Raw genomic sequence first — 23917 nt, 5'->3', positions numbered from 1 at the left:
TATAAAGTAATTTTCTTTTATATGGCAGGTGTTGGCAAAGGAAAACATTCAAATGAGGATATGGGAAAGCAATAATTTGAGCAAAGGACTTATCTCTTTGCTTTCACTTAATTTTGAAAAGTCATGCTGCACTAGCCAATGTTAACTATTTTAAATGCTTTTAGGTAATTAAATCTGATTTCCCCATCCCACCAGCAAATTATACAAATAGCTTTTTATATTGGTAGAGGAATATGAAAAATTGGTATTGAATACCTTGAGTACCAGTAATGAGGCCTACTTAACTCTGATGACCCTGGCTATACATCAATTTGCTGATAGCCATTATTTGTGTGGCCTGAGTGTCAGAAGAGGTGAATATATACACATTTGTTTTCAGTCCCTACTTCTCATGGATGCCTCCTATAATTTTAAAGCACACTGTTCTCCTATCACAGGATTCACATGAACAAACCCATTTTCCTCCCCTACATCTCAAAGCATCAAGGTTCATATTTTACCCTTGGTGGTAATGTTTAGTCTTAGTTTTGTATTTTATAACACCCTCTTCTCCCACAACCTATCCCTGTGTCAACCTCTGGAAATAGCACCTGTTAAAGGAACAACTGAACTGCCTTCTTTACTTCAAAATATTTCCTTTCCTGGGTTTTCAAAATAGGAACTCATGACAATGGAGAATATGTAATTCAAGGAAAAGCATTAAGGGGTTTTTATGAGGAGTTTGAGATGTTCGAAATGCATTTATTACTTTCCGTTTTAATGCCCCCTCACTTTTGTGGCAATAAAGTGAAACCTCAGATGGGAAGATCTGAAGAACTACAATTTTATACAACCAGTGGCTCAAATAGCTAATCTCTGGGTAAAAGCTGTTTAGACCATGACATTTTGGGTGGTCTCAGCACCAAAAACTTAAGCATTTAATGTTTGTCATCTTGTTTCTAAGATATGATGGAATAACCATCCTCGCACACCTCACTTTCAGGGAACTAGGGAGTTGGTCAAAACTTCAGAAAATATAAATTATTTAGCAGCAGATTTGAAACTGAAAATATACTCATCTGCTTGTTGATAAAGATTGGAAAGACACTTATAATCTACCACCACCATTACTTGTATAAGATGGCTAGTGTTTTTCTTATCTACTTTTAAAAGTTACTCATTAAATAAAATATTCCACTTTATTTCTTGTTTAACTATAGAAAGAATGGCTTTCTTTTATAAAAAGAAAACTACTAATTATATTCAGATGCTTCAATATAGCTGTCACCTGATCTTCAGTAACTTCAGAAAATATTTTGGAGAGGCCTTGCAATCCTTCCTCTTTCCTCTTGGTAGGCTATCTTGTAAAATATAAAACAGAAGCATTTGACATGGTATGTAAAAATCACCGTGCAGCAAGGCTTGGTTCAGAATTATGAAAATCATTAATATTGTACTTCAATTCCATTCTAGTAAAGTTGCTACCAAATAATTAAAATCAATTTTTATCTTCACTAAAAAGTAACTTTTTCTATTTTGGTAAGCTGGTTCCAGCTTCTATAAACTGAATATAATATATCTAAGTGGAAATCTTGAATAAGACAATTTTGGAAATTCTTTTTTTCTTCTTTTCCAAGTGAGAGGAGGGGAAATAGAGAAACACTCCCGCGTGCACCCCAACCAGGATCCACCTGGCAAACCCTGTCTGGGGCGAATGCTCTGTATCTGGGGCCATACTCGCAACCAAGCTATTTTTAGCGCCTGACACGAAGGCTCCAGGGAACCGTCCTGATTGCCCAAGACTGATGTGCTGAAACCAATCCCAATAGTACCACGGCTGCAAGTGAGGGAGAGAGAAAAAGAAAGAGAAGGGAGAGAGGGAGAGGTGGAGGAACAAATGGTCACTTCTCCTGTGTGCCCTGACTGGGAATCGAATCTGGGACATGCACTCACTTGGCTGACGCTCTACAACTGAGCCAACCGGCCAGGGCTTGGAAATTCTTCTTGAAAAGAATTTACTGGGAAATTTTCTTGCTTGACCTGTGGTGGCACAGTGTATCTTTGAACTGGAATGCTGAGGTCGCTGGTTTGAAACCCTGGGCTTGCCCTGTTAAAGCACATATTACAAGTTGATGCTTCCCACCCCTCCTCATTCACTTTTCTTTTTCTCTCTAAAAATCAAAAAATAAAATCTTTTAAAAAATACAATATGAAATGGGTCCTGTACTTAATTGAACCTATCACATGCATTTTCTTCTTTAAAGAGAAAAAAGAAAATTTTCTCTACATATTGAAAGAGCTGCCAGTTAAATTTGGGGATTTTAGCTCAATGATTTTAACTCTTAATTTTGAGCATTATCAAAAAATCATATACAGCCTATACTCTTCAGTTTTGTGAAAACAGTTCAGGATACATCTTTACTCAATATAATTAAGAACTCTATCCCAGATGTTCATACAGCAGTCCTATTACTCCTATTTTCAGGTTTAAAAAATATATATATAATAAAAAAATTAGCTAACTTTCAGCTCTTTATTTCTAGGGAGTAAGAAGAAATCTTAACCAAGAATGCTCACAGAAACACTGATGGCTGGATCGGAGCAATTTCTTTAGGGCTTCAGTTAATAACCCAACAACAAATATCCCTATGTAAATAATCCTTTTCATGAACTGGGTTTTCAAATATTGCTATCGCTTTATGTATTCTTAAATCTGTTTAAACCTATTGACATATTCAGCCTCTTCAAGTTTGATAGCTTTCTTTCCACTGTGTAAAGCAGCATATGAAACTGATCACTGGATGTGAAACTGTAATTGCCACATACACCTTTGGCAGAAAATTAATTTGAAGGGTAGCAACAATAAGGTAAAATTTAAATGATTCTGAAGATTCTTCTTATAGTTACAAAGCATAAAAATAATCAGATATTTAAATGTTGCCATACATTTTTAAACCATTGTTTTCCTCCTAAAGTTATTTTAAGTAGGTTGATAAATTGGGGGTTTTAACTTAGATAAAAAGCTGTTAATAAACCTATATATAGCACAAGAAATAAAGAAAGAAAAGTCAGCTAATAGCCTTAAACTCCAGAGCGCCACAGCCAGGACTTATCTTCATGTTCTCCCAATTGTACATGTTCCTCAGGGATACTCTGTTGATAGTTTTAATGTACCTACAGCAAGGAGACTTGACTAATTTGGCTAAAGATTTTTGTTTGAGTGGTTGGCTGGGGGGTGGGGGGGAGGTAGAACACTTAAGATACTCAGGCATGAAGTAAGCCAAAGAAAGGCAAAGCAGGCAATGTTATAGAAATTAGCAGCGGAAGGTAAGGCTAGAAGGATGAACTGTAGCCAAATTACAAAATCTTTAATTACATATGTGGCTTGCACTTTACTTCTATTGGACACTGCTGTTGCAGACACTATAGATATGGAGAGCAATTATAATTAAATGTGACACTCAGAAACTTGGTCTTTAGGAACCATTTAAGAGATTTGTAAACATGAAGTATATCCATACCTGAACTTCCTGAAGGGTAGGGTAGGACTTGGATAGCAAGGATATTTCAGGCCTATTCAGGAATAGTGAATGATCAAATATAGCTAGCTGGATGTGATGAGAAATTAATAGGACATAATCACTGACAGAGCAGAGCACTTTAACTTAACAGCAAACAGCTGAAATGCAGACCTGCACATAACACAGAGATCAATCAAGCCCTGAGATTAAACAAAGCACGTATGAGAAAGCAATCAATGAACAACTAAAGTGCTGCAACTACAAGTTGATAATTATCTCTCTCCCTTCTTGTCTATCCGTCCCTCTCCCTCTACTTTGCAAAAAAAAAAAAAAGAAAAGAAAAGAAAAAGGACGGGACAGGGTAGTCAGAAAGACTAGAGAACCAGCAGAGTGTCAACAACTTTTCAGGTAGAGTGATTCAGTGTAACTTAAGAAGTTAAAGCTTTTTAAAAATGTAATTTTATCAGCCTATTGCTATGCTTGCTTTGAATAGCTGTTGCAAACAGGGAAGAGGGAAATCAACTTAAAAAAGGAATCATTCCAAAACCACCAATCTGCCTAGGAAACTGCAATAAAATGCTTTATCCTAATAAAATTTGTGGTGTTGCAACCTAAACACAGTTTATTGAGGGCATGGGGGAAGAGATTGCTGGTGCTTAGAAAAGTTAATGCTATTTTGGATTATTTGCTGACCCTACATTATTTAGAATAGTGGTAGTCAACCTGGTCCCTACCACCCACTAGTGGGCGTTCCAGCTTTCATGGTGGGTGGTAGCGGAGCAACCAAAGTATAAGTAAAAAGGTAGGTTTAACTATAGTTAAGTTGTTTTATAAAGATTTATTCTGCCTGACCAGGCGGTGGCGCAGTGGATAAAGTGTCAGACTGGGATGCAGAGGACCCAGGTTCAAGATCTGAGGTCACCAGCTTGAGCGCAGGCTCATCTGGTTTGAGCAAAAGCTCACCAGCTTCAACCCAATGTTGCTGGCTTGAACAAGGGGTTTACTTGGTCTGCTGAAGGCCCGTGGTCAAGGCACATAGGAGAAAGCAATCAATGAACTAAGGTGTTGCAATGCGCAACGAAACACTAATGATTGATGCTTCTCACCTCGCCATTCCTGTCTGTCTGTCCCTCTCTCTGACTATCTCTGTAAAAAAAAAAAATTTTATTCTGCCAAACTTAGCGAAAATCCGACAAAGTACTTGGTAAGTAATTATTATTATATGCTTTAACTTGCTGTAACTCTGCTTTATAAATTTTATAAAGATAAGTTACTTCCCTACTTTATAAATCACCATTACTGTGGAACCGGTGGGCAGTTAGAAAATTTTACTACTAACAGAGATACAAAAGTGGGCGGTAAGTATAAAAAGGTTGATCACCCCTCATTTAGAATATACCTGAATTATTAGCAATAAAGCAAGTTTAGGAGGTTGGTTTAGCAAGTTTGCCTTTTATGCCCTGATCAGGTTCATTAGTATATTACGATTATACAAAACGAGAATTTTGCTTAGAATTTCAGAACTAAGCGACTTGAGATAAATGAATATTAATTCTGAAGATTCAAAAACATAGTCACTACTACAAAAGTAGATCCATGTTACTCATATATTAATTACATCTGTTATTTAGACTGATTCCCATCTGGTATAGTATTAATACAGCCATTTAGAGTATCTGGGAATAATCTGAATAATGTTTGATACAATTTTCTTCCTCAGAATATACAGGCACCAATGTTTCTATAACTTTAAGTATTCATCTTACATCTCTCCCTCAAAATATTAACTATCACAAAAATAATGTACTGGGAAATGTTCATATACATAAGGTATTACAGAGTGAATGAAGTCTTCTAATGTAACATTTCCTATATTTTGTGAAACTAAGTCTTCACAATACAAGTATGAATGAAATAAAGTAAGAATAAGGCAGAATTTTAGCAAAAACACATGTTGTATCCCAAAGAATGTTGAGAGCTGGTGGAAAATATCATAACTTAATATTATTAATTTATTTATTTACTACTTTCTCTTTTTATAGGAAAGGAAGTTCAGAACCAAAGATCTTATTTTTTTGTTTGCATAGTTTCATTAAATGCGTCAATGATAAAGAAAAAACTTTTCTGTTTTTCACCTAGAACTATTGGGGAAATAAAAGGAAGTCTTAAATATCTAATTCAGTGATTTTCAAGTGGTGTGCTGTGAGACCTTTTAAATCATGCAATCTCTTATTTAGTCAGGGGCGCTGACCTCTTTCCCCTTTGACTGCTAACTAAAAAAATGACAACAGTCAACACAATAGCCATTCCAGTGTGGATGAATCCAAAATTATACCAACTTTTGCCCTCTCTGGATAGCTCAGTTGGTGAGAGCATTGTACCAAAGTGCAGAGGTTGCCATTTCAATCCCTGGTCAAGGCACATACTGAAACAGATGCTCCTGTCTCTCTCCCTCTTTCTCAATTCAATAAAATAAACACTTTAAAAAATTATATCATTTTTGTCTGATCAGCAAAAAATATATTTTTGTTTTTTTTTTGTTTTTTTCCCTGTATTTTTCTGAAGTTGGAAACGAGGAGGCAGTCAGACAGACTCTGCATGCGCCAGACAGGGATCCACCCGGCATGCCCACTAGGGGGCGATGCTCTGCCCATCTGGGGCATCACTCTGCCGCAATCAGAGCCACTCTAGCACCTGAGGCAGAGGCCACAGAGCCATCCTCAGTACCCGGGCAAACTTTGCTCCAATGGAGCCTTGGCTGCGGAAGGGGAAGAGAGAGACAGAGAGGAAAGAGAGGGGGAGGGGTGGAGAAGCAGATGGGCGCTTGTCCTGTGTGCCCTGGCCGGGAATCAAACCCGGGACTCCCGCACGCCAGGCCAACGCTCTACCACTGAGCAAACCGGCCAGGGCCAAAAAATATATTTTTGGATGTGCCACAAAATTTTATTAGTTCGTGTGCCACGAGATAAAAAAGGTTCAAAATTGCTGACCTAAGTCACTGAAATTATGAGACTGTCTTAATGCACATTTTTAGCTACCTATACTTATATTTATATAAAGTGAATGAATATATATATATATATACACACACACACACAGGCTATATAATACACCAGCCTGATTAGAATGGGAAAGCCCTATGAATTCAAGAGATTAACATGCTTTATGCCCTTCAATTTTAACTGAATGTGTTTCAGTTATGCTAATTACCTTATTTTCCTCCTTGGTTTCTTTTTGTCTTTGTGTCCAGGTACTACTAGTATCATTAAAAAATTACCCAAGGGCCCTGGCTGGTTGGCTCAGCGGTAGAGCATCGGCCTGGCGTGTGGGGGACCGGGTTTGATTCCTGGCCAGGGCACATAGGAGAAGCGCCCATTTGCTTCTCCACCCCCCCCTCCTTCCTCTCTGTCTCTATCTTCCCCTCCCACAGCCAAGGCTCCATTGGAGCAAAGATGGCCCAGGCGTTGGGGATGGCTCCTTGGCCTCTGCCCCAGGTGCTAGAGTGGCTCTGGTTGTGGCAGAGCGACGCCCCGGAGGGGCAGAGCATCACCACCTGATGAGCAGAGCGTCGCCCCCTGGTGGGCGTGCCGGGTGGATCCCGGTCTAGCGCATGCGGGAGTCTGACTGTCTCTCCCCGTTTCCAGCTTCAGAAAAATACAAAAAAAAAAAATTATCCAAGGGCCTTGGATGGTTGGCTCAGTGGTAGAGCATCGGCCTGGCGTGCAGGAGTCCTGGGTTCGATTCCCGGCCAGGGCACACAGGAGAAGCGCCCATCTGCTCCTCCACCCCTCCCCCAGCCAAGGCTCCATTGGAGCAAAAGTTTGCCCAGGCGCTGAGGATGGCTCTGATTGCGGCAGAGCAGTGCCCCGGATGGGCAGATCATCACCCCCTGGTGGGCATGCCGGGTGGATCCCGGTCGGGCGCATGCGGGAGTCTGTCTGACTGTCTCTCCCCGTTTCTAGTTTCAGAAAAATACAAAAAAAAAAAAAAAAATACCCAAGATTTTTGGTATAAAAAACCTTGAAATTCATCCTGATCTGTGGTGGCACAGTGGATAAAGCATCCTCCTGGAACACTAAGGTCACCAGTTTGAAACCCTGGGCTTGCCATTCAAGGCACATACAAGAAGCAACTATTAAGTTGATGCTTCCTGCTCCTCCCTCAGCCCTTGCCCCCGCCCCCCCCTCTCTCTACATATAAAAGAAAAGCCTTGAAAGTCATCTTCTCCCTTGATGTCAGGTAATTAATGTTCAATATGACAAAACCTAATTAAAAACTGTTTTGAGCCTGACTAGGCTGTGGCACAGTGGATAGAGCGTCGGACTGGGATGCAGAGGACCTAGGTTCGAGACCCTGAGGTCGCCAGCTTGAGCGCGGGTTCGTCTGGTTTGAGCAAAGAGCCCACCAGCTTGAACCCAAGGTCGCTGGCTCCAGCAAGGGGTTGCTCGGTCTGCTGGAGACCCTTAGTCAAGGCACATATGAGAGAGCAATCAATGAACAACTAAGGTGTTGCAACAGGCAATGAAAAACTAATGATTGACCCTGGCCGGTTGGCTCAGCGGTAGAGCGTCGGCCTGGCGTGCGGGGGACCCGGGTTCAATTCCCGGCCAGGGCACATAGGAGAAGCGCCCATTTGCTTCTCCCCCCCCACACCCCCACCCCGTCCTTCCTCTCTGTCTCTCTCTTCCCCTCCCGCAGCCAAGGCTCCATTGGAGCAAAGATGGCCCGGGCGCTGGGGATGGCTCCCTGGCCTCTGCCCCAGGCGCTAGAGTGGCTCTGGTCGCAGCAGAGCGACGCCTCAGAGGGGCAGAGCTTCGCCCCTGGTGGGCATGCGGGAGTCTGTCTCACTGTCTCTCCCTGTTTCCAGCTTCAGAAAAATACAAAAAAAAAAAAAAAGAAAAACTAATGATTGATGCTTCTCATCTCTTTCTGTTCCTGTCTGTCCCTGTCTATCCCTCTCTGAGACTCACTGTCTCTGTAAAAAAAAAAAAAAAAAAAAAAACTGTTTTGATACCTGAAGAGGTCCTTAGTAGCCAAAATGTTTGATATGCACTAAGTATGTGGAAATTTTAAAAACGATCTAGACCAGCGGTTCTCAACCTATGGGTCGCGACCCAGGCGGGGGTCGAACGACCAAAACACAGGGGTCGCCTAAGCCATCGATTTCCCTTCTTGTCTGTCCCTATCTGTCTCTCTCTCTCTCTCTTTCTGACACACACACAAACACACACACACACACACACAAAAGCTAACCAGTATAAAGTGTAGGACCTCATGTTCTTCTCACACACACATCGGTTTCCGATGGCTTAGGTGACCCCTGTGTTTTGGTCGTTCGACTCCCGCCGGGGTCGCGACCCACAGGTTGAGAACCGCTGATCTAGACTCTCTAATCAGCAAATAAGGGAAATATGACATAAGTATGAAAGAATATATTCCACCAGATTAATCTAGATTCTCATCAAATCCTAGAACATAAAATCTGGAGGAAGTAGTTTTGAGAGATCCCTGCCAAAATAAGGAATGTACTCTCTTTAACTGATAAAATAGTATACAAGGTAGCTATATTAAATAAAAATTTAAAAATGCTAAATGGTTTCTTCTTTAATGTACAGAAATTGTATTACGAAACAAAACCTATCATGCCATTACCTCAAAGGCCTTTTAAAATAATATTCTTTTGCCCTGACTGGATAGCTCAGCTCGTTATTGTACAGAAGCATGGAGGTTGCTGGTTTCATCCCCAGTCAGAGCAAACGCAGGAACAACTCGATGTTCCTGTATATCTCTCTCGCTCGCTAAAATCAATAAAAATTAAAATAATATGCTTTGCACAGTCAAGAACATCTGCATTAAATGTCTAAATGAGGCCCTGGCCGGTTGGCTCAGCGGTAGAGCGTCGGCCTAGCGTGTGGAGGACCCGGGTTCGATTCCCGGCCAGGGCACACAGGAGAAGCGCCCATTTGCTTCTCCACCCCTCCGCTGCGCTTTCCTGTCTCTCTCTTCCCCTCCCGCAGCCAAGGCTCCATTGGAGCAAAGATGGCCGGGGCGCTGGGGATGGCTCTGTGGCCTCTGCCTCAGGCGCTAGAGTGGCTCTGGTCGCAACATGGCGACGCCCAGGATGGGCAGAGCGTCGCCCCTGGGATCCCGGTCGGGCGCATGCGGGAGTCTGTCAGACTGTCTCTCCCTGTTTCCAGCTTCAGAAAAATGAAAAAAAAAAAAAAAAGTCTAAATGATATTTGCATCCTTAGTCACAAAACGTCTTCTATATACCCATCATCATACTAGGTGCTGTTCTCTTTTCAAGTAAGGTCTATTCTAAGTTTTCCTAGACATTTTAAATGAGCCATGATATGAAAGTGATAATACAGATTAAGGTAGTTTCCTCTAAAAATTTTCAATATAATGCTACAAGGAACAGGAGCCTTTTTTTTTTTTTTTTTTTTGTATTTTTCTGAAGCTGGAAACGGGGAGGCAGTCAGACAGACTCCCACATGCGCCCGAAGGGGGATCCACCCAGCATGCCCACCAGGGGGGATGCTCTGCCCATCCCTGGCATCTTTCTGTCGCGACCAGAGCCAGTCTAGAGCCTGAAGCAGAGGCCATGGAGCCATCCCCAGCGCCATCTTTGCTCCAATGGAGCCTTGGCTGCAGGAGGGGAAGAGAGAGACAGAGAGGAAAGAGAGGGGGAGGGGTGGATAAGCAGATGGGCGTTTCTCCTGTTTGCCCTGGCCGGGAATCGAACCCGGGACTTCCGCAAGCCAGGCCGACGCTCTACCACTGAGCCAAACGGCCAGGGCCAGGAGCCATTTTTCACCAGAGAAAGCAAAAGGCAAGATAAGACCGCTGGTTTGCAAGTGACAGAGGAAGAAATTTAGGTGACAGGATAGTAAAAACAGGTTCACCGTCTCCCTCTGCCTCAAATCAAATAACCTAACTGGAAGGGGTCAGTGCTCCTGCAATTGCAACATTTTCTTTCTGGCTTTGGGGATACTCGGCTTTCCTTTCTGCTCCTAAAGGTGCTAACCAGCCTGACCAGGCAGTGGCGCAGTGGATAAAGCGTCGGACTGGGATGTGGAGGAACCAGGTTAGAGACCCCAAGGTCGCCAGCTTGAGCGCGGGCTCAACTGGTTTGAGCAAGGCTCACCAGCTTGAGCACAAGGTCGTTGGCTTGAGTAAGGGATCACTCAGTCTGCTGTAGACCCCTCGGTCAAGGCACATACGAGAAAGAAATCAATGAACTAAGGAGCCACAACAAAGAATTGATGTTTCTCATCACTCTCCCTTCCTGTCTGTCCCTATCTGTCTCTCTCTCTGACTCTCGTTCTCTGACAGACACACACACACACACACACACTAACCAATATAAAGTGTAGGACCTCATGTTCTTCTCACACACACAGAACTGAGACAATTGTCTCAGTGGACAGGCCAGTTAACAGCTACTTTTATCAATATCCTTCTTTCATAAATATACTCACCAAACATTTAAGGAAAATCAGAAGCACACAAAGTAAATAACCAAAGTGAACTAATTTATAGACACTCTAAGAAATGGGCAACTTCAAAAAAAACCTTCAGGGCCCTGGCCAGTTGGCTCAGCGGTAGAGCGTCAGCCTGGCGTGCGGGGGACCCAGGTTTGATTCCCGGCCAGGGCACATAGGAGAAGCGCCCATTTGCTTCTCCACCCCCACCCCCTCCTTCCTCTCTGTCTCTCTCTTCCCCTCCCGCAGCCAAGGCTCCATCGAAGCAAAGATGGCCCAGGGGCTGGGGATGGCTCCTTGGCCTCTGCCCCAGGCGCTAGAGTGGCTCTGGTTGCACAGAGCGAGGCCCCGGAGGGGCAGAGCATCGCCCCCTGGTGGGCAGAGCATCGCCCCTGGTGGGCGTGCCGGGTGGATCCCGGTCGGGCGCATGCGGGAGTCTGTCTGTCTCTCCCTGTTTCCAGCTTCAGAAGAAACATTAAAAAAAACAAAAAAAACCCTTCAGAATTCAAAAGTGAGCAAGGCAGTCCATATATAAAGAACAGACTGCTTGCCCTGGCCGGTTGGCTCAGCGGTAGAGCGTCGGCCTAGCGTGCGGAGGACCCGGGTTCGATTCCCGGCCAGGGCACACAGGAGAAGCGCCCATTTGCTTCTCCACCCCTCCGCCGCGCTTTCCTCTCTCTCTCTTCCCCTCCCGCAGCCAAGGCTCCATTGGAGCAAAGATGGCCCGGGCGCTGGGGATGGCTCTGTGGCCTCTGCCCCAGGCACTAGAGTGGCTCTGGTCGCAACATGGCGACGCCCAGGATGGGCAGAGCATCGCCCCCTGGTGGGCAGAGCGTCGCCCCATGGTGGGCGTGCCGGGTGGATCCCGGTCGGGCGCATGCGGGAGTCTGTCTGACTGTCTCTCTCTGTTTCCAGCTTCAGAAAAATGAAAAAAAAAAAAAAAAAAAAAAAAGAACAGACTGCTTTACTACTAAAACGTAAGTCAAAAATATATGCCCTGAAAGAAAAAACAAAACATTTTCTACTAAGTATAAAAAGCCAGTGATGGATAAGGGGAAAAGTTTAAACGTAAGATAATCAATCCAGTCCAATTCTTCCAATCTAAGCTCTAAAAAGAAAAGCAGAAATACTAAAAAATAGAAAAGCAAACTTCTCAATTATAAACCCTTAAGACTTCAAGTTATAAAGCAAAATAAAGACCTATGCACAGAATTTCATGAAACTTTAGAAAACCAACTATAACAAAAATTGAGTAAGAAAAAAGATTATATACACATGGAAAACTGCATTCAAATCAGACAGTTAGCCTGACCAGGCGGTGGCGCAGTGGATAGAGCGTTGGACTGGGATGCAGAGGACCCAGGTTCTAGACCCAGAGGTCACCAGCTTGAACGTGGGCTCATCTGTTTGAGCAAAATCCCACCAGCTTGAACCCAAGGTTGCTGGCTCCAGCAAGGGGTTACTCAGTGTGCTGAAGGCCCGCAGTCAAGGAACATATGGGAAAGCAATCAACGAACAACTAAGGTGTTGCAACACGCAATGAAAGACTAATGATTGAGGCCCTGGCCGGTTGACTCAGTGGTAGAACATCAGCCTGGCGTGCAGGAGTCCTGGGTTCGATTCCCAGCCAGGGCACATAGAAGCGCCCATCTGCTTCTCCACCCCTCCCCCTCTCTTTCCTCTCTCTCTCTTCCCCTCCCGCAGCCAAGGTTCTATTGGAGCAAAGTTTGCCAGGGCGCTGAGAATGGCTCTGTGGCCTCTGCCTCAGGCGCTAGAGTGGCTCTGGTCGCAACAGAGCGACACCCCGGATGGGCAGAGCATCACCCCCTGGTAGGCGTGCCAGGTGGAATCCGGTAGGGCGCAAGTGGGAGTCTGTCTGACTGCCTCCCTGTTTCTGGCTTAGGAAAAATACAAAAAGAAAAACAAAACAAAAAACTAATGATTGATGCTTCTCATCTCTCTGCGTTCCTGTCTGTCTGTCCGTCAATCCCTCTCTGTGACTCACTCTCCGTCTCTGTAAAAAAAATAAAAAACCAGAGTTAAACAAGCAACACTGGACACTACAGAACAATGGAGTAACAACTCCAAAGTTCTGATGGAAAATGACATTGCAGCTTGAATCTTATGTCCAAACTCTCGATTCAGAGCAGGTAAAACATATGAAGACTGTTTATTGTTCATGTTCCCTTTCTGAAAGTATTACCAGAGAATATACTATAGCAAAAATTAATGGGAATCTAGGAGAAAGCGATGGAACCTAAAAATGGTAGAATCCAGCAACAGAATAGGGAAAAAAAATAATCCTATACTGACAAGAATACAGAGCATTAAATATGGTTAAATAACCAAAAGAACTCAGTAAGAAAATTAGGAGTTTATGGTTCCTAATTGAAGTTATGGTTCCTATTTTAGCAATGACATGAATCTAAGCAAATGAAGGAACGTTTAAATAAAAGAATTCATTTTATCTCTACGTCAGAATTTCACCTTCCAAGGGACAGATTTTGTCAAAATAGGGTTATTTATGAATCAAAGTACATCACCCACTTTAAATGCTACATTTTGGCTATCTTCAGTCTACAGACAAAATGTGGTATAAAGTGTCATAAACCTGACAGAAAAGATGGGGTCAACAGGAACTGGGAGATAAAGGAAAATAAAGTATTGACTATGCTGCTGCTTCTTCATCTTATAGTGAGGAGCTAAAGATACTAAAATTGGTATAAAAAACTTAAGTGTAGTTTGAGTACTAGTTAATCAACTAAATTTAAAGGTTCAGCAAAAGAATAGAATTAGTTAAGCCAAATTCCTCACAAGGAGTAAATACTGCTCAAATTTATTAACTAAAAGAGATGTAAATGTTACTTTAGGAATTAAGTCACCAGGCCTGTAGTGCAGTGGTGCAGTGGATACAGCATCTGCCTGGAACGCTGAGGTTGCCAGTTCAAAACCCGGGCTTGCCTGGTCAAGGTACGTATGACAAAAAGCAATGAACTAAAGAGAAACTACTATGAGTTGATACTTCTTGTTCTTCCCATCTCTCTCCTCTCTGTAACATCAATAAATAAAATCTTTAAAAATAAAAGTCATCATCCCTGTGAACTGAGTAGAGTGTAAGCAGAGATTTTCATATCCTGTGTTGTTTGAATGCTATTTCATATCCTGTACTGGGTCCTGTTTTCCAGGTATAGGTCCTTTTAAAACTTAAGGTACTATCAAGTTAAAATGTCAACAAAGTATATACAATAAATAGCTTTTCCATCACAACTCAAACTAAGAGGTATATATACTATTGAGATGCCTTAAATTCAGACTACCTGCACCTACCAACTGGAAGGTACATGTAAGCCTATTCATGTGGATGCAACCATTGCTTTAGCTATTTTTATTTTTTTTAGATGAGGGGAGACAGTGAGGCAGACTCCCACATGCGCCATGAATGGGATCCACCTGGCAAACCCATCTTGGGCCAATGCTCAAGTACCAAGCTACTTTTAGCACCTGAAGCTTATGTGCTCCAACATAGCACCCAGGGCCATTTTCAAACCAACTGAGCCACTGGCTGTGGGATAGGAAGAGGGAGACACAAGAGAAAAGGGAGAGAAGAGAAAGGGGGAGTAGAGGGAAGGTAGTGGAAACAGTCACTTGTCATGTGTGACCTGACAAGGAATTGAACCCAGGACTTCCATACACACCAGGTACTCTATCTACTAAGCCTGTTCCAGCTACTTTAAAATACAGTATGTATGACTCTTAGACATAGCTGTTATAAAGACTTTATAGTTATCTAGCCTTCGTTACTTATCCTCTCCAAAGTGCTCTGCAAAAGAACCCTATATAAACTTTATGGACACAAACCAAATAGACTTTTCATCAGCAAAACAAGAACTCAGTCTTGAAGTACCCCTTCCTCATAAAGCAGTATCAAGTTTGTAGGTCAATATTGTTTTTTAAACAACTTGAAATTAAGCTGAACATCAACATAAAGAAAAACTGCTCATCTGGGTTGTTCTAATAATTACAATTAGTAGATATAAACATAAAGCTGTCTATAGGTCTCAACCTACTGTCTCCCTTAATTTCAAGACAATTTAAACTAGGCCCTGGGCAGTTGGCTCAGTGGTAGAGCATCGGCCTGGCGTGTCTAAGTCCCGGGTTCAATTTCTAGTCAGGGCACACAGGAGAAGCAACCATATTTCTACACCCCTCCCCTTTTCCCTTTACTCTCTCTCCCTTCCCCTACCACAGCCATGCTCAAATGGTTTGAGCAAGTTGGCCTCAGGAATTAAAATAGCTCAGTTGCCAAGCAACAGAGCAGCCGCAGCAGATGGGCAAAGCAACGCCCTGAAAGCTTGCCCAGGTTGGGGCACATGCAGAAGTCTGTCTCTCTGCCTCTCAAGAAGAAAAAAAAAATTATATTAAATAGTTTAAATGTGGATCTTCAAATTGACTTACATGACTGTCTCATGCTCTTTAATTAAAAGCTTTCCATGTTATATAGTGGTTCAAAATATTCTTTGATTCCTATTTCAAGTTAATATGCTACAATTCAGCAAATAAACTAAATTTGCACCAAACTGATAAATATCTGGAAAAAATATTCTTCAGAGAGAGGATAGGAAGAGGGGAGAGATGAGAAGCATCAACTCATAGTTGTGGCACCTTAGTTGTTCATTGTTTGCTTTCTAATATGTGCTTTGACCCAGGGATGCCAGTAGTGAGCGACCTTGGGCTTCAAGCCAGTTACCATGGAGTCATGTCTATGATCCCATGTTCAACCCAGCAACCTCAGGGTTTTGAACCTGGGTTCTCACTATCCAAGACTGACATTCTATCCACTGCACCACTGCCTGGTCAGCCTGGAAAAATATTTTTAAATACTTGCCTAGTACCATTCAGATTTCCCTGCTGAGGAGCTTCTGGTCTTAAACACACACACACACACACACACACACACACACACACACACACACACACACATTAAATAACTTTAAAGGAAAGTTTTAGTAGCTGAAAATAAGACACTAAGCAAAGATAGCAAAAATATTGAACTACAGAATCTGCTGCTGGGCCCTAGCTATGCTGATGCTGTCCTAAAGGCTAAATGAAAATTCAAGAAACCAACAGATAAAATAAAACTACTTTTTAGAATAAAATGCTTCTTCATGTTTTAATCCAATTTATAAAGAAATCTGAAGTTCCAGTGCCTAAAGGGTACACCTATCCTGGATGTTGAAGGATTTCAGGGAATTTTTATAATTTTAAGGAAAATGGGGTATTAAATTTTGCTAAAACTGCAGTGTATGCATGTAGCTGCAAAATATGTGTAGTCAATTTTTTATAAATGACCTTGGATATACTACTTATTTCTGAATTTCCTCCAAGCTCATTCCAAATATTAAATATATTGAGAAACAATTAGTACAGATGTTTTTCTAGTTTTTCACGACACATTAAAATAAGTTGAAGCAATTTTAGAGACCTAGTTCCTGAGGCTTCCAATTTAAGCAACATGAATACCAACATATTAATATCCTTTTAAAAATGAAGTCCGAGAATGTTCATCCTAGCACACTGAGGTCATGGGTTCAATCCCCAATCAGGGCACATAGAAGCAACCACTATGTACACAACTAAATGAACTAAGTGGAGCAAGTTGCTGTGTCTCTCTCTCCCCCTTTCTCTCTCAAATCATTGGAAGAAAATTTTTAATTTTTAAATGAAGCCATAAGGGTTTCTTTACTCATGACACAAAATAGATGCATCTAGTCTTAGCAATTTTGTGTTCAAATGATGCAGTGCCAGCACTTTATAATTCTCACAGGAATAAATCAAGACACTTAAGTTCAAATAAAAATTACATAAATGCCATCATTCAAATTTTTTCACCTCAATTTAAAATTAACATTAAAAGAGCCACCAAATGTGATATTATTCCTCTTTTGGTATGTTTCTACACTTAAGAGAAGACCAGATTTTAGAATCTACAACTCTTTTGCCCAGATATTATACTATTGTGAACAAGTTCCTAGTCATACTCAAACTCTGTAGCCTGTTCACATCAAAACAGTCGTCATTTTTCCTTGAAAAAATAAAATTGACTAGAATTCGTGAGAGTGATGGCAATTCCATGTCATCCTAAAATTCTCTCCAAAACAGCCCTGGCCGGTTGGCTCAGTTGGTTGGAGCACCATTCCAATGCACCAGGGTTGTGGATTTGATCCCTGGTCAGGGCAGATGCAGTACACCAGTGTGTGTGTGTAGAACAGTAGAACAAATCGATATTTCTTTCTCTTCCTAAAATCAGTAATTTAAAAAATTAAAGTTAAAAATTTAAAAAAATTCTCTCCACAAGTTGATATATTGTGTCACAAGAATCTTTTCTGAATGCCTAAAAAGTCGGAAAGTGACAATTAACATTATAGATAGCAGCCTTTCAGATTAGAGCTTTGTTTTAAACCATTTTATAGACAAATTAAAATTCAATTATTACTGAGGTTTGTGAATTATTCTCAAATACCTTCATCTTTGTCTTAGGTTTACTGCTTATTAGAAATACATTTTAGGAAATGGTAACACCTGAAAATGCCAACTTCCATAGTGGTTGGCAAGACTTCTCCCTCACCCAGTCTTATTCAGCAATCTTGACTTCAACTAGAAAAAAAGTTGGCATCTGCACAGGGAGTCAAAAAGGCAACATAAATGGTTTATAGAATGCCCTCTGATGAATTTTTCCAGTATAAAAGTTGTGACTTGTTCTGAAATGACAAAAGCTTCTTATTAATCAGTATAGATTTTAGTAATGCAAAATACAAAATAATTTCTGTATTCTGTACTAAGTGACCTAAAATGATTTTTGTCCCTAAAGAGGCACTACCCCTACAAGAAATCCTAGGGTTATGAGCCAACCCATCTCCCCCACTCAAGAATGTACTTCTAAGTTTCCCACCCTTTGATAATTACCAACTTAGCTTTATGAAATCCATTTTTTTAGACTATTCACCTACCCTAACCTTATTTGCTGTCACCTAAATTACAACCTTTATTTAAATAAATCCACTTGTTTATTCCCTTTCCTGATTTATTTGCAACCTCAATCTCATTTCTAAACCTTCAGAGAAAGACAGAAAATGGAAGACTACTGCATGGTGGGGCATGGAAATTAACATGAACTTTGAGTCCACTAGCATTTATGTGTACCACAGAATATTTTCCTAACCAATTAAAATTACCATGAGTGAAGGTTAACATTTGTTCTATACACATACCCACCATGTGCTTGAATTAGAGATCATAGGAATATGTTTTTACCATTAGCTAGTTATTTTGAATGTATGGATAATTAAAAGGTGAAAGAGCTCTAAAGATTCCAAGTGTCTATTTAAATGCTGTTAAATGAAGAACGATGGAGGACACTCACAATAATTCTTGGACTCCTGGAGATCCTAAGACATGCTACAAAAATAGGTCTTTATTCTTAGGAAAATATAGTCAGAGCTAGCTTCCTTATGCTATACATAAAATCTTAACATCAGAGGCAGTACAGATAGTACAGATAGTTTTTGAACTGATCTCCAAACAAGCACAAACCCACTACGTTGAAAAGAACAGGTAATTTGAGGTTTTTGGCAAAAGACAGTACTTCACACATCTAATCCAAATCAAAGAGCCTGCAGACACTTTTCAGGGGGAGATGAAAGGAATGAAATAAATATAAATTCTATGGATAAATAAATGTAAGAAACAATTTAAATAAGCTAACAGAACTATTATTTTTTTAAATAAAAACACTAGTCAGGTACAAGCTTTTGTTTCTCAATTCCAGACTTCTAAATGTTTATCAGACTACTATTAATATCATTAAAAACCTAATCTTGGACCACAGCATTAGTTATAATACTGTTTTGCATTTGTAAAAAAAAAAGGTTTTTCCAACTAAATGCTTCTGGTCCTGAAAAATATTTTAGGTATATTACTGAAGGCAGACTGTGGTGCTAGTAGAACATGTATTAGAAGTACTTTTTAAAAAGATAGACCAAAAAAGTCCATCTACTAACTTGCCCACAGTTAAAAATCTTTGAACATTGGTTTATCATTAGCATCTTAAAAAGTAGTGGCATGCCCTATTGAGTGGTATGATTACTGAGTAATTAATACAATACCTCATCCCCACAAGTCTGTTCATTTTATGTTACTTAAGTTCATTCATTTTATACCCGCCACTGAACTCCTATGCTCAGATAAAAAATTTTATATACATCACTGGGGAGAAAATGGTCAGGGTGTGTATTTTAGAAATTCAGGAACCTGAACAATTTACCTCCCTCTCCTAAATGCATGAAATCCTTCTACTTTTTAATTTCTCCCCTTAAAATAGAGACATGTCATACTCTGTAATAACAAGGTAATCTTTTGCTGTTTCTGATCAACAGTGACTTTTGACTTAGCAGTCAAAAAAGCTGTCCTAAATGTGACAATTTTGCCCACCTAGCATGTTCATTCTGGTATTAAATGTCTTTTCAAATATCTTATATACAAGTGAATACCCAGGATCAATCCATTTCTGTTCTTCATATTTTAGCATGAGAAAAATATTTGTATTTTGTTAAATCAGACCTGCAATAATTGGTAAATTTCTCATGAAGCAACAACAGCCATCATGAGTGTGCAACAGCTTGTGCTCAATCCCTCCTTCATTTCTAACATCTGATTCAGTTGCAATGGCTGAAAATCTTCCATAAAAAGAATATATATTCAACACAACTTTCTCACAAAGCAACTTTCTGAAAACTGATTAATGATCACTTTTGATTGCCAAGTAGTCTGCAGAAACAAAATCTTGCGTCTGTTTTGGTTAGGTAACTCAAGTTTTCTTTTTTTTAACAATCAGAGTGCTTTAAGGATACATTTTTCACCCCAAGGAAGGGACCTGACTCTTGGATTTAAGACCCATTCCTTGACAATATGTACAAAATTTCTTTAACTTGTCATCTATCCATTCTTTGAAGCTGTCAAAGCCAAGAACCCATTAACAAATCACAAATAGCAATAACCTACATTAGTTAACATTCCCCTTTTAACATGTTGACATTTTTACTAAAGGATTAGTTATTTTTGCATTTCCATTTCTCATATCCCATGACATTCCATAAAAATTGCATTATTGCTTTATAGGCCACACAACATTCAAAAGTATGTTTATATGCATTGCCTGTTTTCCTTGATTTCTGATAAGTTTGATACTGATTTTACTACAGAAATTTAAGTTTGAAAATACCAGTTAGTATTTCTTCTCAGAACGTTAATTGTTCACATCACTAATCACTACATGCATATTTAGCTCTGATTATATTGCTCAAAAACTGCACCCATTATCAGAACAGTGCAAATGATATTTAATTTCAAAATTACAATGGCTTGAATTCAAAGTTATTCAAATGAACACTGTCAAGTAATTTCACTTGAGTGTGTATATATTTCATCACCACTGTTTACATTACCCATCAATTCTTCACAATTTCTTTTTATCAGTTTTCCCTCCCAAATCCCCAAACTAAGAATGCCAAATAGTATTAGAAACCCACAGCTCTGTATTTTAATGTTTTAAGAACACATTTGTGAACTCACAAAAATGTTCATCTTTCAACTTTGACAATGCAGTTCTTACTTAAGCCAAACAAACTCATCCTAAAATCCCAACAAATAATTCTGAGAATTAACTTAAACACCTTGACAGTGTCCCTTAAAAAGGGTATGACAGTAAAGTGCCAATAGGCATGGCAATGACCTCTTTGATGGGATCATTTAAGTCCTTGGAACTGGGAAATGCCAGCACCAAGGTTTACACTGAGATTCAATTTTACTGAAGGCTACATTTACCCACTTTCCACAGCCTATTATACTCATGTCAAAATGAAATGTAAATGTTTTGTGTAGCCCTCAAACTTACACTAAGATTTTAGAGAGATGTACTTTAAAAAAGCACGGGGTAATATATAAAATCAGTGGCAGAAAATTTCATTAAGCACCAGGAACTAATTTTTGTCACCCCATACTCATTTTGTAGGTAAGTTTCAATAACCGGCAAGGCACATTTACATATATTCCAATGAATACTTATTGACAAATTTTAAATTACACTCTATGTCCCAGCTATCCCAGTAACTGACATACAACATACTAAAATGGTTTATTAAGATAACATAAAAAAGCCAATTAATGTGAAACATACAGGCTATTGGCAACCACTATTCTAAAATTATGTAGTACAAATAAACATACTGAAATGTGTGCAATTCTAAGTTTTTAAACCAGAATATTTCTATACTAACACACATTTATATTAATGACACATAAAAAAAATAAAAACTTTATTACAAAAATAAGTTACACTCGCCTCCAGCTTACAGTATAAAACAATTTTATTTGCAGGAATGCAAAATGATTGTTTGCCATGAGCATTTTGAACATATGACATGTCTAATTTTCTTGTTAAATTTGCATTTACTGGGGAAACTGGTGTGTATAAAACCTTAATTAAGTATAATAAGCTCTGATCTTCATCGTGGTGCCTATTGGTATGTGATATAACTGCAGTATCCCTTTGGGGAAGGGGAAAAAGATTTCTTTATTCCAAGTCCAAATTAAACTATAATTTCACTTTTGACTTTAAGCTATCAATTTTGGACTTGGCAAAAAAATTTTTGAGGGTGATTCAATAGAGGATGCTTCACCACTGAACACTCACTGTCATCAAGGTGCTTTAGAAAATTAAAAACATAGCACAAATGATTGTACTCTAGTCTACAAGTTATCATGACCTGCATAAGAAATGGAAAGCTGATTCACATTTTTGCTGTGATCAGCAATAAGAAATGCACTAATGAAACATACCTTTTACCTAAAAAGCTAAACTACAGCCATATACTAATCTCTATGATTTATGAAAAACTTCAAAATATCCAAATGTCAGGCTTCGCTGTACAACTGTCAGTTTTAGTCTGACTTTTTATAAAGGGACACTGCAGTATTTAGTACAAGTTCGGATGCACTTTTTTTGAACATCTGATGTCTTACAAAAGTAACATCTTGCTAAACTATTATACATCCAAATAACTACAATATCTGAAGAAGCAAGGCTGCTTTTTCAGCCACAAAATACGACAAAAGCAAGGCCTGTTATGATGGTCATGAGGAAGTCTTACAAGCCTCTGAAACTAAAGGCAATTAAGAATGTTACATTTGGTATATTAAAATCTTACCCTCATATCATTTAACAAGCCTTGCTTTTATCTACAAAGATTTTCTATGTACAGTACAGACAGGGTATAGTTCAATCCTCTGCTACTGAGGTAGTTAACCAACCCTTTTAAAAAGGTTCTGAAAAGAACCACTATCTGGAATGCCTGACTAACCAGCTCTGATGATTACACCTGAAACTGCATATCTGAACACAATTCAAAAGTGATTACTATAAAAAAGATATAGACAATCATGATTAACCTTGGTGAGCGAAAATAAAATTTAAGGATACCAACAATGGTATTCATTTATACCACTGCAATAAAATTTAAATGCACAAATTCAAGAGAATATTTCAGAAAACCACTGCTGGGATCCTTAATTTAGAAAAACAGGGGAAAAATCTACTTAGAGCAGATTTTTTTAAGAGAAGAACTTTATTCTTTATTAAGATACCATGCTAGAAGTTATGAAGAATTTCTGTTGGAACACATTTGGAAAATAGAGTAGCTTTAGTTTAATAACTTGCACTGCAGAGAAAATTGTTAAAGAAATTCATATCAAAGTCCAAGTATTAGTTCAATGTCCTGTATTTGATTCCATGATCTTCACAGGAAGGTCTTCTGCAACAGAATATGCTCCTATACAGCCGAGATATTTAAGGTTGCTTGATTTCCTTACCATTACTCCACTGCAAGCTTCTGGTGTAATCCCACATAGCAAGTCAGTCTTCATTGTAACAGGTCAGGACCGGCCTCGACCCCTTTTCCCTGCTAGCCAGGTAACAAAAGGAATCAGTTAGATAAATCATTTTAAGTTTATAATGTGTACATACATAATGATAACATTAAAAAAGTAAATAGAAGCTTTAACAAAGTATCCTTAAAATAAAGTCTAACCAAAAAGTGTCCTTTAAGAACTGTAAATTTTTGTTTTTCACTTGTTTTGAGTTGAGGTTTTTAGTCTGCTTTTGCGCTCTTTGAGAGGTGGGGTGAGAGAACTGGATTGAGGTTTAAAAAACCCCATTTTGTTTACAAACTGACTTTATTTAAAAAAAAAAAGCACTAAAGAATACCTAACAGTAGTTACACCTTAAAGTAGCGATTTTTCAACCAGTGTGCCTCAAGAATTTTTACAACATATAATACCTGACTATTTAGTCAGGGGCACTGACCTCTTTTCCCTTAAATTGTCAAGTAAATGACAAGAGCCGACACAACAGCCGTCCAGTGTGAATGAATCAAAATTATACTTGTCAGATGGGCAAAAAACATATTTTTCGGTGTGCCGTAGAATTTTAGAAATTAGTCTGTGTGCCATGAGATGAAAAAAGGTTGAAAATCACCAAGGCACTGTTTCCATAACTTTCAAACAATCTGTTTCTGCGACATGAAGTAATCATAAAATATGCTGAAAAAAAACATCTGATAACTGTTTGACCTTGATACCTGAAATTCACTGATTAACATTTTAAAAAAAGCATTGTCTTTCAAATTATGTCTTTTTTACATGTAGCCTATCAGGTATAAATCTTTAAATTTAGGAATGAAGGTTAGAAGTGGGAGTGGCTTCTGAATGTTTTAATTGTTGACAAGAGTCTACCCCTCCCCCCAATTCTAATATTTAGATGGTTAACATTCTCCCATCAGTACTGCTCAACAGACCATTTGGTCAAAACAAGATTAAAATGCA

The 23917-nt window shown here is 39.6% G+C and overlaps 1 protein-coding gene across 2 annotated transcripts in view; it reads right to left on the bottom strand.

Moving 5' to 3' along the window:
* Positions 1-18430: 18430 nt before the first annotated feature.
* SYNCRIP (synaptotagmin binding cytoplasmic RNA interacting protein) overlaps positions 18431-23917 on the bottom strand; it is a 34252-nt gene continuing 28765 nt past the window's right edge. Inside the window, exon 12 of one of the 2 annotated variants that reach the window (XM_066358917.1) lies at positions 18431-22998. In XM_066358917.1, the coding sequence (XP_066215014.1) occupies positions 22957-22998 (42 nt within the window). In that variant the 3' untranslated portion in view covers positions 18431-22956. The remainder of the gene's footprint in view (positions 22999-23917) is intronic. The other variant, XM_066358918.1, reaches the window with a different exon arrangement.

This window comes from Saccopteryx leptura, chromosome 1 (assembly GCF_036850995.1).
Source record: "Saccopteryx leptura isolate mSacLep1 chromosome 1, mSacLep1_pri_phased_curated, whole genome shotgun sequence".
NCBI lineage: Eukaryota > Metazoa > Chordata > Mammalia > Chiroptera > Emballonuridae > Saccopteryx > Saccopteryx leptura.
Note: the sequence above shows the minus strand (reverse complement) of the source record. Positions and strands in the feature narration are given on the sequence as shown.